Source organism: Eumetopias jubatus, unplaced genomic scaffold (genome assembly GCF_037043125.1).
Source record: "Eumetopias jubatus isolate StellerSeaLion01/CBP00866 unplaced genomic scaffold, mEumJub1_p1.0 scaffold_2, whole genome shotgun sequence".
Lineage (NCBI taxonomy): Eukaryota > Metazoa > Chordata > Mammalia > Carnivora > Otariidae > Eumetopias > Eumetopias jubatus.
In genome coordinates this window covers 114,277,175-114,294,604 of record NW_028274808.1, presented here as the reverse complement: position 1 = coordinate 114,294,604, position 17,430 = coordinate 114,277,175, and the positions used below count along the sequence as shown (strand labels likewise).

Genomic DNA, 17,430 nt, shown 5'->3' with positions numbered 1-17,430 from the left:
ATGGCACAGGCCGTGGGTCCCCTGGGCCCTTTGTGGCCCACTGAAGTGAGGAGAAGTCATTTGATTCAGGCTGCATTCTGAAGGTAAGGCCAACAGGATGTGCTCGTAAGAGAAAGAAGCCAAGGATGACCCCAGAGTTTTTAGCAAATGGAAAGCCAGTGTGGCCTTTTGCTGGGATACATTGTGGGAATGAACTCGGAAACTGTCTTAAGCAGGATTTATAGTCTCTCCAGGTAGAGTCATTTCTTGAGAGAGCTGTTAATCATCTTAGACCCCAGTATGCCCTGGTTTATAAAAAAAAAAAAGGAAACTTACAAATCATGTGCTTTCTGGACAAGGGAATGAAGTCTAACATCATATTTTACTGAACACTAAGCAGATGTCCCAGGTGGAAGGAAAAATAGAGTTGTTCTGAGGAAGTCAACAGTCTCCCTCACCAGATATAGGTGTGGTTTGGAGAAGCCTTAATTTTCCAAAGCCATCAAAGCAGAAAGTATTTGTAATTAAAACAGTGTACATATTGAATTTAAACATTGGCCGATTTTTAGTGAAACTAATTTAAGGCATGGGAGAAGTTCAGAAAAGTAATAAGCGCTTCTAAAGGGGTTATTGCTCTGTGTTAAATGAAGAAGTGGGCACAGAAAAGAAAGCAAGCCCATCCCAGTAATGGATGAGGTTTGCAGAGATGAATTGCTATGATTACAGAAAGACAGTAAATTAAAGATCCTCCTCCCTGGAAGAGTTGCAATTTTCAGAAGCCACATCGGTAAATGTACCACTGGCTAACCAAGCTACAAATACTCACAATGGAGGCTCTGGCGGTCCTCCTAACTAATCCGCCCCCATGTTCAGCTGTCAAGACCTATTCCTGCCGCATAAGCAGGCTGGCTGTGGGTGCCTGAATAAGGGTTCAGTAAGATAAACACACAGATCACTTTGGAGGTGGTGTGGTGTTCTAGCACAGGAGTCGGAATTGAGTTCTCAGTGGGGTCCAGCCACGGACTTTGAGTGCTCCTTAGATTGTGCTTATGAGGCTGTTAGGTAATCTACCGGCCTCCTCTGTTGTTGACTTGGTGGAATATCCTCTGAGGCTGTGAACAATGGCAGGACCGTGTATCCTGAAGCCACTCGCAGTGGGAGGGTGTCAAACACAGCCCTTGCTGCCTAACACAACTTGTTCCTCAGTGGATACAGTCCCCACACTGATTTCACAAGATTGGGGAAACCCTTGGCCTTTGGTTTCCCAGCTGCCTTCTCCCTTGTCTATTCCTGGAGCTCACTTTGAGTCTCTTGCTTACAGTTTGCCTCAGCCCACCCACCTGAGTTTTGGTTTGCAGTCACAAAATCTTGCAGTCTTTTTTTTTTTTTTAAAAAGGAATAAAAAATTATTTTAATCATATCAACAAGCCAAACCAAAGAGGAATGGTTCATGGAACTTACAGGATCCCAATTCAGCACTCAGTGCTCTGCTTATGCGTGAGCCCAGTGCCCCTGGTCCCAGGGCAGAGGTCAAATCCCACGAAGATGTTGGGATTTTGCACCAAGTTCTTGGTTTGGCTTTTCCGCCTAAACTCACTGATCTGAAATAGCTAAAGGTGAGATATGGGCATGATCTACAGGATTCCCCAAATCTAATACGGCCAGTAGAATTTCTCTACTCCCAGACCATCCTCCCATCTACCGAATCTTGTGTTTAAATCCATTTTGGCCCGGTTATTAGGACTTGGATGAAATGATTTAGCTTTTCAAACCCATTTGGCCATGTGCAAGAATGTTGGGCGGGGATAGCTCTAGTCCCTTACCTGAGAAAGCTTTCCTGGCCATGAGTGCCCAAAGGACCCTTCTTCTGAGCTGAAGGGACCGTGTGCAGGGTGTTTTTTGTTTTGTCATCAGCCGTGTTGGGCTGTCTTGTACTTTCCTGGTGTGGGACGTGGCATGTGGTGGTAACAGCTCCAGGAACCCTTAGAACACGGAGCACCCGTCTGGTCTGGCGCTTGTGATCGATGCCTCTCCTCTTAGTCATCCACGTCTTCTGTTCCATACCGAGTCATGGTGTGGAATGGTGTCTGAAAAAATGAGGAAATTAATAGGAACTAGAGTCTTAAGTGGTGAGGGATGGAGGGTCCCAGTGAACCAAAACAGAATTAGGAAAAAAAACCCATTAATCCCAATTCTCACTTAGCCTCCCCTCCCCTCCCCAGTTTTCTTTCTACCCTCTTTTTTTTCCCCCTTTCTTGAGGTGCTCTTTAGCATTTATACTGAGCATGAATTGACATCTAGAATAGCAATGACAGGATCAAGGAATTAAGAACTGTGGAAAGACAGAGCAAGAAGAGAGCGTGCTTTCTCTGTTCTGTAAAGGCATAATGAATCCAGGGCTATCAGAAATCTCCATTCACCCTCGCTGCTGAAAGGAAGAGGGGAGAAGACAATGTGTGGCAATAGTTCGGCTCCTGGTCTGCTTAGACCTTTGGGTCCATCTAATCCTGGGTCAAGGGACTGATGACTTTAAGGGTTTCTGCCCTTAGGAAATTAGAGTACTGAGTTGGGATAGGCGAACAGATTAAAAAAATATGTTAGGGTTTTGAAATGAATAACATGTCCTTTTTAAACTGTAAACACAGTGGTTGGGCAGCATATGTACTTTTTAATTTGATCTCAGTGTTAACAGTTGTTTGTGCCAACCACGTGATAAGTTCCTGAAAGACTGTGATTGATCTGACAAAGAACACAGCTAGAGTTTTATCTTCCACATCAAGGGTGTATCACATTATTTCATGTAGTATGCAACACACCTTTCCTGAGGTGCCCCTGAAATGAGTCCTGCAACTTTGTTAGCAGTACTTAACCTTCCCCAGTATGGATCCTTTGCTGCCTTCTAGATCCTCTCTTTTCAAGGCAGGATCACCTGTTACTTGGCATGTTGGTTTAAGGACTATCAAGTCTTTTTTTTTTTTTTTTTTTTAAGGTTTTATGTATTCATTTGAGAGAGAGAGAGAGCCAGAGCAGATGGGAGCAGCAGAGGGAGAGGGAGAAGCAGACACCTCACTGATCGGGGAGCCAGATATGGGACTCGATCCCAGCACCCTGAGATCACAACCTGAGCCGAAGGCAAACGCTTAGCCGTTTGAGCCACCCAGGTGCCCCAAGGACTATCAAGTCTTGATAAAATATTTGTGTTCTGGTTTTGCCACCTGGGCTTGCCCTAAGCAAACTTTTGAAGAAAGTTACTTCTCACCTTGCCCTCTAATCCCAGTTTATGGCATTTTCTCTTGCAGAGCCTTATTCTCAACTATCAACCAATCATGGTGTGTTTGCCTTTTTACATGGGTCATCTGAATAACAGAGAACTTTCTAGATCCTTATGAATTCTTTTTTTAATCAGGAAGGTTCTAAGGTCCCAATAGTGATGTTTTAGGCAAGGAATCCTGCCCGGATTCCTGTTGTACTGGATAGGATGGTTTTCCACTTGCTTTAGGGGCTAACTGAATTTCTCTACTCCCAGACCATCCTCCCATCTACCTGTACGCGTCCTACCCGCCTTTACCCCCTGGCATCCACTTGGGCAGGATACTGCCTGTCTTCATCACCTGTTTAGCCATCATCAAGGCTGGACTGGCCATGCTTCAGGGCCTAGTTGCCCGAAAGGATCATCATTGAGTTACAAAAGGCAGCATGTCATAGACCTGGCCCCCTAGGTCCCAAATGCCTAGTCATTAGTGGTCCTTCTGTATTTCTCTTCTCATGTGTACTATTACTTGAATATATTTCTGAGGATCATTCCTTGATTTTTCTAAGCCTGTTCACCTGATACTAGATTGTTCTGAAACTCTTTATCTGGCTCTTGAGCATTTCAGTATTCCAATTTTCCATGCCTACCATTTTGACCCACTCAGTCTACTACTCCTGACTATTTGCTTCAGTTTTAATGGGATATAAACTTTTGACTATTGGGTCAAACTTCTGTCCTAGCCCATCATTGTTTCCTATGTCATCATGGTGGCTTCTAGGGACTTCTACACCACTGTCCAAGGGAGCACTCTTGCCCTCTGCAACAGCACACAGATTATTTCCTTGGAGGATGTTTTTCCTGATCAGAGCTACTCATTTTTAAAAGCTGTCAATACATCTGTAATCTATCATTTGCAAACCTATTTAAATTATGTAATGTGTTGCAGCTCCCTTCTTAACTGTAAATGTCTTGATCAGATATTAACACAGCTCTTTGCACACTTTAGGCTGCCCACTTAACACAACAGTCCCCGAATACACTTTAGAATATTAGTAATGTGGTATTCAGCTGAATCAAATATTAACCATCCAAAACCCTGACTTCCCCCTACAAAGAGGAAAGAAAGTAGCTTTGATCTTTTTAGTGCATAGCTGTGGTGAAGTCATTGGTTATTAATATTTTTTAAAAGCTTTGCCCAAGGACACACCACCACCAAAACATATTATTAGTAACATACTGAATAATTTAAAATGTGCCACTAAAACTCGCCGGTACAACGAATAAAACCTAATTGGAGGAGCTTCCCCCCTTGGCTTCTTTTTGGCTTATTAAGTTAAAAGGGAAAAAGCACAACCTGGTAAGCTTTCTAAGTATCACACAAATTAGGCTGAAGTGTGATTTTATCGGCTTGTAAATTTTCTTCCTGATCTTGTGTCTTTCAGCTCAACGGAGACTCTCAGGCAAAAATACAACGGATTCTGCGATTGATTTCCGGTGGTGGATTGTCCATAACTGGATCCCATATCTTGTGTGGAGACTTCCTCTTCAGCGGTCACACCGTTGTGCTGACACTTACTTATTTGTTCATCAAAGAATGTGAGTATAACTCCTTCCCACTCTGTTGACTACTGTGGTGGGAGGGATCCCTAAGGCCAGAAATTGATGGGAACCCTTATTCCATTGGGATTGATAGCTATGAAAGAGACAGGTGTGTGTGTGTGTGTGTGTGTGTGTGTGTGTGTTTAAATCATTTCAACTAGTCCTATGTGATTTGGACACTGGAGGCTTAAAACTTGACCCTGGATTCTCTAACATTTAGCATGCCTCCACAATGTCTCTCTCCCGCCTCTTCTCTAGGTATGAAAAGCTATTTTAGTGTTGCAACTAAGAAGAACACAGTGTTAAATTTATTGCAAACAGAATCCATGCACTGGAAAGCCAAATGTAAATGACTTATGAGTGAAACTTCCATTGTATGGAACTTCCATCATTCCAAATAATTTAATGTTTTCCCCTTTTTTAGATGTTTTCTTGTCCCATTCCAATTTCACCATTTTCCAGCCGACTTCTATGATTCAGTAGGCATCTTCAAGGAACATTTTGCCAGTATTGATCATTTCTTTGTACAAAACAACATGGAGGCAAGAATGTGACGTATCTTTCCATATTTATACAGTGAATTCCCATTATACAAAATCCTTGTGTGTCCTGTCAGCTTTCATGGCTCGTATAATGTCTCCTTCATTGTGGGATCTGTATTTTAGTTGCCTGGCAGATCCCCTTGTTGTAGATTTCTGAGGTTTGTTTTAATTAGGCCCATCATCTCAAAGTCCTTTCAAAGCGAGTGATACTTTCTCCTTCATTGTTGCAATGCTGGTCAGGTTAACCTTCCCCTTTAGTTCCAGAACACTCCACAGTGTTTCTTAGAGCCTTATCTCAACTTTCTTCACCTACTCGGCATTGTAAAGAGGTCTTTTAGCAAAGACCAGCAGAAGGACGCCTCCCCCTCTGATGTCCTGCTTCTTCCACCCTCTCTTGGCCTGTCATTAATTCAAACAAGTTTACTGGCAGATGGCAGTGTGGATGTCAGAGTTTATCTGTCTGGGGTGCCTAAGTGAGTTCTTGTCCCTTGGGTTTCCTGGGGTTTTAGGTTTAAGTTCTGCTTTGAGAGTATTATGACAAAGAGTTGAGGCTCTTTACAGTAGATGAACTGAAGTCTTTTTTTTTTGGTAAGAATTGTGTAGCTTCCGAGTTGTTTCCTTTGTAAATGCCACACGCACGCACACACGCACGCGCGGTTGCGCGCACACACACACACACACTTGGTACAGAGAGTAGTGTGTTAAGTGCACAGACTTCATCATACCCGACTTTTTTACGGCAGAGGGTGTTCTGGACGTTTCCCCTTATTTCTGCCCTCAGCCTCACACTGTGGGAGGTGGTAATGGGAAGAAACCTGAGTCTATTTCTGCACCAATATCAGGGGGTTGTCTCTTCCTTAAATGTCAGTCACTACATTTCCAATACCTAGTTATTGGTTCTGATGAGCCAATAGAGTGATCTGTGCTGTTTATGATTCTGACTCTAACTTTTGTTGGAAAAAGTTCCACCTGTGTGTAAGATCAATTATTTTCCAGTGCAGAGGTGTACTTGAGTTGTAGAAGCTTCTCTCTAATCTGAAAATCATTAAGAAATTTATAGAAAAAGGTGAAGTTGAGGGTGGGGAGGCGTTGCATGTTGGAGCAAAGCCATTGTGGATTCAAAGTAATGAAGAGAATCACCCCAGGAAACTGAAGGTCAATTTTATAAAATAACCGAAGACCAAGGGTTGTTAACAGCAATAGCAAAAAGTCGTAATACTCTGTGCCAGGCACTGTTCTAAGCCGTTGATGCAAAATAACTCATTTAATCCTGCAGCCACCCCAAGAGAGAAGCACTGTTTTCCCCATTTTTCAGGGAGGAAATTTAAACATAGAGAGAATGACTTCCCACGGTCCCCAGTTGGTAATTGGAGGATGGGGTATTCACACTCAAGCAGGCTGACTCCAGAGGTTATGCTATTAATTTCTTGGCTCTGTTTAGAATATTTGGGAATCCAAGTTGTCTGATCTTATAAAATTGCTAAGGAACAGTCTGGGTCTATTGCTCATTATTGTTCTTTCTTTTACTTCAGAGCAATAGCAAGGCAACTTGTGATTATTTTTATGCTTTAATGAAGGCTCTGCAGTATGTAGAGAGATTTGCTTCCCACGGCATGATTTTGGCTTGAGGTTTTTAAAACTGTATTAAGTTTACATACAGCAGGGAAAGAATTATATTCTGCTTTTTCTAATTTTTGGTGAGAAATGAAATGGCAAATCTGTAATGCTTAATACGGACCCTGCTGTAGAGTCAGTTCTGTACATAAACAGAGCATTCCATGTTTGTGCTCGTTTCCTGTGCAATTAGGAAAAACCATCACCTTCTAAATGATACCATGTGTTATTGTTCTGAGTAAGCAGTGCTTCCAATGGCTTTTTTGAGCAGAATGCTTCTAGAATTAGATGCATCTTTCCTATATTTTTTGTTTTCCTGCCTTTTGATCTAGTTGGTCTCTTTCCTTGTTTGCTTGGTTGTCATGAGTAGATTTGAATGTTGTCAAGAGAACAGATGAAAACATGAGACCAGGACCGTTTTTTGTGGGCTTTCCACTGTTGTGCAAATTTTATCACTGGGGCCTAGGTTCCTTACAAAATTAGCCCAAGGAGGTCAGTCTAGTAGTTAGAACCAAATGTCTTGCTAGGAGAGGGGGAAATTTTTCTTTCTTGCTTTCTATTTCTTTTCTTTCTTTTTTAACCTTGTTACCACAGAAAGTCCATTGTCTGTATGATTATTCAATGGCAGCTAGGGCTAGGAGCCCACACGGACAAGTGGATTGGATTAATATTTGTATCATTATCTTTTAGCTTGATGTTCTCCCTGTGGTAGGATGGGAAAGCAGGAAGGGGTTACCATTTTCCCATTTCTATTTCAAAATAATTTCTATTAAATCTTTGCTTTGGGTCAGCCACTATGCTCAGTTAGTGTGCAGTAGTCCCAATGTGGTAGCATACCTGGGAATACATTTTTGTGGAAGAGCAGTGTTAGAATTTCCAGCCATTCCTAAAACTTCATTTTCAGTTCCACAAGTAGTAAAATGACCATTCGGCCCGCCTCTTTACTCCTTGTCTGCTTCAGCTTTGCTTCTTGTGGATAAACAAATACAAAATGGTTCTGGTTTGCCCAAACAGTTTTAACTTATCTAAGGTAATAAATATCAGGGGACCTATCAGCAGAGGTAGTTGGGTTGGTGTGAGACTTCAGGGAAGGGTGGAGTCTGTGGTTCTGCAGAATGCATATTTAGTGAACTCTCCAGATGTCTAAATGTTGGCTCAATTTTGAGTATTCTCCGCCTAACAGAACAGTTGTGGGGCCTGGATCTGGCCACCCAAGCTGTAAAGGGTAAGGCCTCTTCCCGCTTTAAAATTCTAGGAGTCCGTCACTTGTCTGCTAGAACTTAGTGGCAGGATGAGCCAACTGAGAAGGAACAAGGAGCACATTCAAAATGGAAAAGTCAGACTTCCAAATGCAAATGCAGGCTTAGTATCTTACTGTTCCGCTTGGGACCAAAAGAGCAACAGCTATTTCACCAAAAACTATTTTTCATTTGAGTGATACCTGATTTGGTGTTTCCTCTAAACTTCTGGAGATGGATCCTTTTACTCTCTACCATGGTTCTGCACTTAGAAATAAATATCACTATGAAGATAAACACAGGCAAATAGAAAATAAATCGGTTTGTGAGAGTATTAACTTTGTGAGCTAATAAGGCTTTAAAATAGAAAAAAAGGAAAAAGCTATTAAAGAAAAAGAAAAGAGAAAGCTATCGGCAATGAACCAGAGGTTGCATCTATACCTGCATCATCAGCACCTGTGTGGGCAAGCTGTGGCGTGCACGATCCTGTTTCACCTGATGAGTGCTCTTGTTCTCTCTTACAGCCGATCAATATGATGACCTTCTTGGTGGCCTCAGTAGGAAGGCTAAAATCCACAAGTGAATGAGCCAGAATCCTAAGCTTTATATAGGGAGCATTTATAGTTACCATTAGCAATAACAGTATAAAACTGCTGAGAAGCAAAATATTGCTAGCCGCAAGGCTGTTTTTCTCCCCCTGGAGAAATCAGAGTAAGTTTATGTAAGATCTGAGATGACTCTTGCTTTCTCATTTTCCCCCACGTTTTCCTTGACAACTACCCTTGCTTTTGACCCCTACCGCTTTTCTTTCCAGTGGGATCCTTCTGTGAGCCAGTATGAGCCAATTCCAGCCAACCTAATAAACAATTCTGTTCTCTTCCTTACCGAGTGGCTTAGCAGTAGGCGAGGTCTAGGATGGCTAGACAATGACTGTTCCCCAGGGAATGACTATCAGACCTGCTACCAGTGGTCCACTTCCCGCTCCCTTCCTACGGAGCAAATCCTGGGCGGCTGACGGTGACTCATTGGGGGTTAATCTGTTTTCTTCTTCCGGTGCCTTCCTGATCTTAGATTATTCTACTTAAGGTCGTTAGTGTAGACTGTAATCACTGAATTCGTCTCTGGGAATCTTATTAACTCTATACTTTTTCTGCTGTCTAGATTCACCTCGTCACTTCTGGTGGTATCATTTAATCTGCTGGCTACTGAGTGCCGCTGGGATCATCTGCATTCTTGTAGCGCACGAACACTATACCGTCGATGTGATCATTGCTTATTATATTACAACACGGCTGTTTTGGTGGTACCATTCAATGGCCAATGAAAAGGTGAGAACAGGGAAGCCATCCCCGGATAATTTCTTTTCTTGCAATGCAGTGGCCCTTTTTTCATACAGCGGGGTTTCAGATAGCTTTAGTGGGAATGCCCACTGTCCCCACTCACATGTGGGGTCTGGGTCAGTTCACTGAAACATATCCCCGTGACTGCCTCTTCAAATAAATCGTGTCACAAATATAGATGACATTTAAGGATAAAAGGGCGGTGTAATTATAGAGCATAGTGTTTTCCTAATTTGACTCATCGATACCAGAACTGAAGAAGTATAAATGCTAACTTAAAATACGGTAACCTTCTCTATAGAAGCATTGTGGCGCAGCTCAGTAGGCCCTGCTCCCTGCCCTCAGAGAACCTAATTTTGCAAAGACAGCAATTATTGTTAAACTTCACACAAAATAAGTAGTCCGTGGATTCCTGGATTTGGTACATCTTTTGGTGCTACTGTGCTCTCTGGCTTCCCTTCTTATACTTCCTTATTTGTTACTGCTGCCTTCTGTCCCCAGGCGACCTTTTCTTTGCTTCTGCTGCTCATGTGGAAAGAGCTAACTCAAAGGCCACATCTTCTGGGAAGCCTTCCTAGCTCCTGCTGTCTTCCTGTCATCCCAAGATGGGATGGTTCCTCCCCTTCTCTGTGTTTCCCTAGTCTAGGTGTGTGTGCCTGGTGTCAGAGAGTGAGTCCGTGTAGGAGGATTTCTCTTTGGGTGGTCCTGCCATATTGTCTGATGCGTAGAATTTGTGAGCACATGTCATTCCCAAAGGGTCTAAATCCAACTCTCGTCTAGGGCTATCCACTGATAGATGCCTTTTCTATGGGTTATTTTGTGTCTGTGGCTCTCCTTCCCATTTTGTAGACTCCCATTTCCACCTTCCTTCCTTCTTACACTTCCATCTGGGTATCTCCTGACACCATCAACCCAAAACCTTCACTTTTCACCTTAAATCTGTTCCACCCTGTGAGTTCACCTTTCACTCTTCCATCTTCCTGGGCCTCGATCCACCTGCTTATGCATCCTGAGCACTGTCCCTCCTGGACAACTCACACATCCACTCCTGAGTCTCTTACTGGGATTGCATGCAGAAGAATTTGCATGAGATGGAAAGGGGGAAGGAGCCTGGGACCAGAAATATGTCAGGATCAGGGAAAAGGCACAAAGACAAATACTGCCTGGGTGGCTCAGTTGGTTAAGCGCCTGCCTTCGGCTCAGGTCATGATCCCAGGGTCCTGGGATGGAGCCCCGCGTTGGACTCCCTGCCCGGCGGGGAGTCTGCTTCCCCCTCTGCCTGCCACTCCCCCTGCTTATGCGCTATCTCTCTCTCTCTCTCTCTCTCTCTGACAAATAAAATCTTTAAAAAAAAAAAAACAAAGACAATTACTGCCTTGTGATTCTGATTCTGCTGCTTTCTTTGTTATGGTACAATGAATGATAATTAAGAAAAAAATAGGATGCAAATCATGAAAAATAGGTCTCATTTTCCTTTTTATTTTTCTACTTTTTACAGAACTTGAAGGTCTCTTCACAGACGAATTTCTTGTCTCGAGCATGGTGGTTCCCCATCTTTTATTTTTTCGAGAAAAACGTACAAGGCTCAATTCCTTGCTGCTTCTCCTGGCCACTCTCCTGGCCCCCTGGCTGCTTTAAATCTTCATGCAAAAAGTATTCACGGGTTCAGAAGATCGGTGAAGATAATGAGAAATCTACCTGAGGAGCAAAACAAAGGCATCAGCTCTTATACCAAAAGAGTTAACGCTGTAACCAAAGGTATAGTTTTGGGTTTTTATTTTAGAAGACCTGACTGGTAAATGAAGAAGTGGACCAAATTTCGTGTAAATGAGTAGAAAGATGAATGAAGTATTACCCTTTGACTGTTTTTTTATTCATCCTGAGAAAGGTATATTCTCCTGCAGCTCTTCATTCATTGGTGACAAGCCCCCAAACTGGGATTTTACTAATGAGCTTGTTAAAGAGGTGCCAAAGAACCTACTATTCCTTCTCCTTATTCTTTATCCACTAAAGCCCTCTACAGAATTTCTTCAGGATTTTTTTTCCCTCCAACATCAGAAGAATTTGTTAATGTTTTAAATAAAATATCTGGATATATACAGCTACTGTGTAAATAGAATAACCTAATGTTGAGAGTGGTTTTAGCATTAGGCTTATTAATGAGGGGGAGATCTATTGGTTGTAAGTAAACTTGAGGTGAACTTTGTTTCCACCTTGTCACGGGGAAGGTCAGGGTCAGGTCTGGGAATGTGCACCTGTTGCTACCACCCACTGCACTATGTATCACTTCTACTTTTTTTTTTTTAACTGATAATTTTCTTAAAAAAAAAAAAAGGAAAGATGATCCAATATGGAAGTATTTGACACATCTCACAGATTTTATGCGTGTGTAAATATTTCACTTTAAAATCCCTAGGACAGATACAGAGGAAACATGGAGCTATTTCTGTTAAACAGGTGGTCCTTGTGTATACATTCATCTGCTCTCTGCCGGGTAAATTTGCATCTGTGCCCCGCCCCCGCCCCCTAGGGCAGGTAGCTGCTCCAGCACAGGCTGAAAACACGCATGTATGTGAATGGATGCTCGTGCCACTTGGGGGACAAGCCTGCGTTTCTCTCCCGTCCTACCCTGTGTGAGATCTGTTTTAGAGCGGCTAAATCGGCTAATCGGAACTCAGAGATGCAGTTGGTCATGTTTCACTGGAAACTCTTTCTTCCTAGTTACATTGTACTTTATGGAAAAACCAAGATGGAGTCTAAAAGTGTAATGTATCCTTGCCTTTTAGCAAGAGACTCAGCTTCTTATAAATGGGTCCTAAGGACATATGCCACAACTGAGTAATTTTACTTTGATCGTGAAATTACACCACGGTGCTGCATTATCCTCTCCTGTTGGAATCAGTCTGTTAGACAGTGACAGCGACCCAGTAAAGGGGGAGCATCGTTTCTAAAGTTCTTTGAGGTGATGCAAAAAGAAGATGGATTTTTAAAAATCAGATCAGATTAATGCTGTCAGAGTTGGTTAATTTCTTGAGCCTTCTAGTAACTCTAAAATGAGATTTATGGTTACAGAATCATCAACCCTAGGTCAGAAGACAGGCCCATGAGGTAGAAGGGGGCAGTTACATTTATATTGAAGGCAAAAAAGGTGAAAATTTCCCTCCATTTAAGAATGAAAAATACCCCTGAATTTGTCATTATAAACTAGTTTGATTTGGTACACAAAATTGACCTTCAGATTGCTTGAGAGAAGCACAATACAAATCTTTTCAGAAGGGTCATTATTTTTGGTGCTAAAATTCTGTGTCTGTATTCAGAATGGCTCTTTCTCTGAGTAACAGAAGAATCACTAAAGGAAAGGTAGTTGAATTCAAAGGCAGGAAAAAAGACATTCTTCATCCAGTTATTTAAAATGAGAATGGAAATCCTGAATATCCTTGGCAGACTTTGAAATGCAAGTAGTTTTCTGGTATTTGTTATTAAATAAACCAATAAGAAATAGATCTATAGTTTACCAGATGTGCTTAAGCCAGAATTTTGTCTTTCTTTTGCTAAATATTGACACTTGTGACATTTAAGGTGTTGTGCTTGAAAACACTGAGTTTCAATTCCTGCTGTCCGATTATGAGGAAAAGCATCTGGCACGGAAGCCTGGGTTTTGTGCTCCTGACGTTGGCATATTCCTTGAGCATCTAATTCATAACCTGATAGACCTGAGAGCCTTATTCAGCAGTGTCTTGGATAACCTAATTTTCTTCAACTTAAATAAGGAAAAGTATTTAAGATTTAAAAATCATGGTGTGTTGATTGTTGGAGACCCTTGAAACAGTAAACCTTGCATTTTAGTCAAGTGATGCAGTTTTTTAAAAAATACCATCACCTTTTAAAGAACTAAAAACCTCTCTGACCTCACGTGTGGAGACACTATTATTGCTCACGTGTTCCTTACATGTATGTGTCACAGGTGTCTAATAGACACAGAGGAAACATGTGATTTGAAAAGGAGGGAAAACACCAAAGTTTCAAGATGGGAAAATAAAAGAAATAGAGAAACTCATTTACATTTACCAAAGCAAACTTGAGGCTTAACCTAACATGCCCCTTTGGGATAGAAAACTTAAAACAATTATGATCTTGCCTTTGAAATAGTGAATTTTAGGAGCTCCTTTTCCTTGCTAATTATGATACGAGATCTTATCCATTATCTTTTTTTTTTTGTAAACCAGTGCTCCTGTTTGAAGCTTTTCTTGGAATTGAGTCCTGTGCGATATCTATAACAGGATTCCCATAAATTAGGCATATTTTTTCTAAATTCTTTCAAATGGAAATGGGTTCCTCTCAGATTCTATTTTTTGAGCTCCTCCACAGCTCTGAAAATAAAGCATTGCTCCTGATTCCACCCAGAGTGATTTTAAATTTGTTATTTAATTTACTGGCATCTTGGGAAATAAGTTGTGCTGAGGAAGGAAGGCTGTTTTGAGCGAGCCCGGGCCCCGGTCTAGGGTAATGAGGACCTTGCCTAAGGTTCTTTGCTGTATAGCAGTGCCCCCTAGTGGAATTATGTTATATGACTTGGAACGCAAACTTGCCACTTTTTTAAGTATATTTTCAAGTTTTTAAAAGGCATTGGTTTGGTTGTTGTTTTTTTGTTTTGTTTTTGCCAATAATCTGAAAGCATCATGCAAAAGGGATTATTTTAAAGGTCCTTTAAACCTTTCCCAAAGGGAAAATGTGCTTAGATCCCAGGAAGTTACAATTCTAATCCTTTATCCATTCGATCAAAGAAAATTTGCACCATTTTACCTCTCATTATCACAATCATTAATGTCTCCCTTTATAACTACCTATACTTTGTTTACTTTGAAACACAGGTTGGCAGTCTTTCTTATTTTGTATTTGTATTTTTTTTACATGCTAAAGCTCATGCAGCTTTTTAAATTAAAAGTTCACATCTTGTTTCTTCAATATTTAAGCATTTCCTTTTTATTTGTCGTTTTTGTTTTGCACTGTAAAACTTCTTAAAAATTTAAGCCGGTCTTAACATACTCACTTCTGTACTGCAAGGAAGTGTGAGAAGGAATTTCTTGATAATGAGTTTACAAGTTTTAAATCGAGCATATTTTAAGTAATATGCCATGTGTTGAAGGCTTTCCTATTTGTATAAAGGTTTCTGGTATTTTTTTTTAATGTCATTGTGTTGCAATAATTTAACTCCTTTGACTTACTTGCTAAAAATATTCTATTAAGAAGTGCTCTTGACTTCAATACCTAAACACTGAAAATCATGTCAAAGGTACCCAAAGATAAGTTTTTATACAGATACACACCTTATAAGTTCTGATTTATTACTCATTAATCTAACTATGCTGTGTTCTAAATGAATCATGAATGAGAATAGTTCTTTATTATGGAATTATTTAAAACTGTCCTTTAAAAGAAAAAAAACTGTAAACATAAGCTAATCTAGTTGCCAAGTTGGAATTCATTATTTAATTTACCTCCTATGCAATGATTAATGCTGCAAAATGTACGGTTATGTTACAGTATATTCATAAAAGAAATATTACAAGGTGTGAGAGGTAGCCTGTTGCAGTCTTTCGGAAATTTACTGTACTGTTTCAATGTGTTAAGTGCCTTGTTGTAAAGTAAAATTTTAAGTCTAGAATTCATTATTTTCCTGACATATTTTTCATTATAATATATACTGTATGCTATTGTAATAGTTTTATTAAATGCTTATATTTTAATCAAACATGTAAATTTCAGAAGCTCTTTTCTCCTTTCCCTAATACCTTAGTTGTTGGTCTCTCATAGAGAGGGATTTGTGTTCAGGTTTGTTGTTGTTGTTTTTTAAAGAGGAAATTATCTTTGTTTAGAAATGTTTTCAGTGCTTGTGCTTTTGTGTTCGTAAAAACATTTCAGGAGGTATTTAGGAGTGGAACTGTAGTTTATACTTCTAAAAATGCCATTTTACATTTACATTTTAAGTGCCTAATTGTTAAAAACTAATTTATGTTTCTACTCTAAAGAGGATATGTGTACTTGGTTTCTAATCTCCTTGGCTTTGCTTTAAAAAAAATATATAGCAAAGAAAAAAAAAGCAAAGAGCCTATACTTTGTATTTACCAATAAACCACAGTGACATCAACAGTCTTTTCAAAATTAGTAATACTGTTACTATTTTTAAAAATGTTTTCTTTAAAGGTTTTAAATTTTTGTTTGGTTTTAAGTACTTCTTAAAACCACAAGAGGATTATTTTCTCCAAGCACTATTTTAAAAATAAGGTGATAACCTTCAATTAACAGAACCGTAAGTAAACTGGAATGTGTTATTTTTCCCACCCTCAGACTTAAGGTGAAAAATAATTCAGAGCAATGTTAAGGTCATTCGTGGAGAAGTAAAAAAATCAGCTACATGCTCCGTGATTCTGATTTCCACTGATGCAAAAAGACAAAATCATTAATTCTTCAAGGCAAGCAGGGTCCTTTCTGTTCCTCAGTTCTCCCGACCCTCCTGAAAGAAATGTCCCCCTCATGCCTTCCCTAATGGGGCACTGCGGTGATGTCCTCTCCTAGACTTGTAACCATCACTGCCTCCCTAGATGGCAGCAAGCTGCTTTTGGAGCCTTGAGGGAAGATGAAGGCTGGACCCACCGAGGGCAGATTTAGTAAAAGCAGTTCAGTGGGGCAAGGGGAGTAAGATCATACGGTTCAAAGGTTAACGTGTGGGATATAGTTCAGGGGTTTTCTTTAGATGATCTGGCCATGATAGAATACAGATTGGAATAGTCTTTCTGCCACCCGCACCCGAGCCTTGGATGGAAAGCTCATTTCACTGATGATCCCATTCTCCTGCGTGAAACATTGGCCTGCGGGTTTCGTTGGCATCTAGAAGGCATTACACAAGGAACTGAGGCCATGCCCTGTAAACCTTGACATCTTACATTTCCTCTTCTAATAGATGAGACTACCAGAAGCGGAATAATGGATTACTCATAGCATTAGCATAGGAATGGATTATGGAGTGCTATGTGTTATACAGTCATTTTATGCTTGACATACAGTCTTTAATCTTCACAAAACCCTGTGAAGTAGGTAAGGAAAGGAGGGGTGACCCCATTTTGTGAGATGAAAGAGTTCTTAAGCGGAGCTGGAACTTGAGTTTTGTTGTCTCTCTTTTGTTCCTTCCTGTCCTGATTACTATGGCCCCCATTATCATTCGTTAGAGGGGTGTGTGTGTGTGTGTGTGTGTTTTGAGGGGGAGTTTAGTCCCTTATCAGCCAGTTAGTTTATTAAGAGGGAAACTGGTCCTTGGAACAGTTTTTTTGTCAAATGCTACTACTTTATCTTATACCTGCAATTTACTGCATATCAGAGGGGAGAAAAGTCAGCACTAAATGCCCTGAATGCAAAAGAATCCCCAAGTGTTTGAGCTCACAGATTTGCTGGACAAAAGCAAACTCACTGCGAGTATCACTTACAGGATAGCACATTATTATGCACTTTTGTCTTAAACAGATTAACACAGGGGACAAGGGCTTTATCTCTAACTGTGACTCTCTCGGGATTATTCCTGAAGGAAGGTCAAAAGGAGAGATGGGATGACCCGCGTTCAGAGGACAACAGTTGGAGGAAATGGAACAGGGGTCTTGGGAGTCATTGTAGTCCGCATTGATTCTAGACTCACCGAGGACCAAAGTGAATCCATAGGAATTTTTGGTCCTGCCCTGAACTAGTGAGTTCTTGGTTCTAAAAATAGGCCCAAGGCACCATGTGTGCTGCTTCTGGACAGGTTTCTGGGTGCATGACTTGAGTGCTTAAATCCAAACATTTATCTTTTTCTTTCAAAGTTCCCTAAATGATGT

The 17,430-nt window shown here is 40.8% G+C and overlaps 1 protein-coding gene across 4 annotated transcripts in view; it reads left to right on the top strand.

Annotated features, from left to right (window-relative positions):
• The window catches only part of SGMS2 (sphingomyelin synthase 2), an 82,989-nt gene extending 67,672 nt beyond the window's left edge, over positions 1-15,317 (top strand). For all 4 annotated transcript variants that reach the window (XM_028121282.2, XM_028121280.2, XM_028121281.2 and 1 more), the window contains 3 exons: positions 4,675-4,828; positions 9,387-9,553; positions 11,064-15,317. In XM_028121282.2, coding sequence (XP_027977083.1) covers positions 4,675-4,828; positions 9,387-9,553; positions 11,064-11,267 — 525 coding nt within the window. In that variant the 3' untranslated portion in view covers positions 11,268-15,317. The remainder of the gene's footprint in view (positions 1-4,674; positions 4,829-9,386; positions 9,554-11,063) is intronic.
• The last annotated feature ends 2,113 nt before the right edge of the window (positions 15,318-17,430 follow it).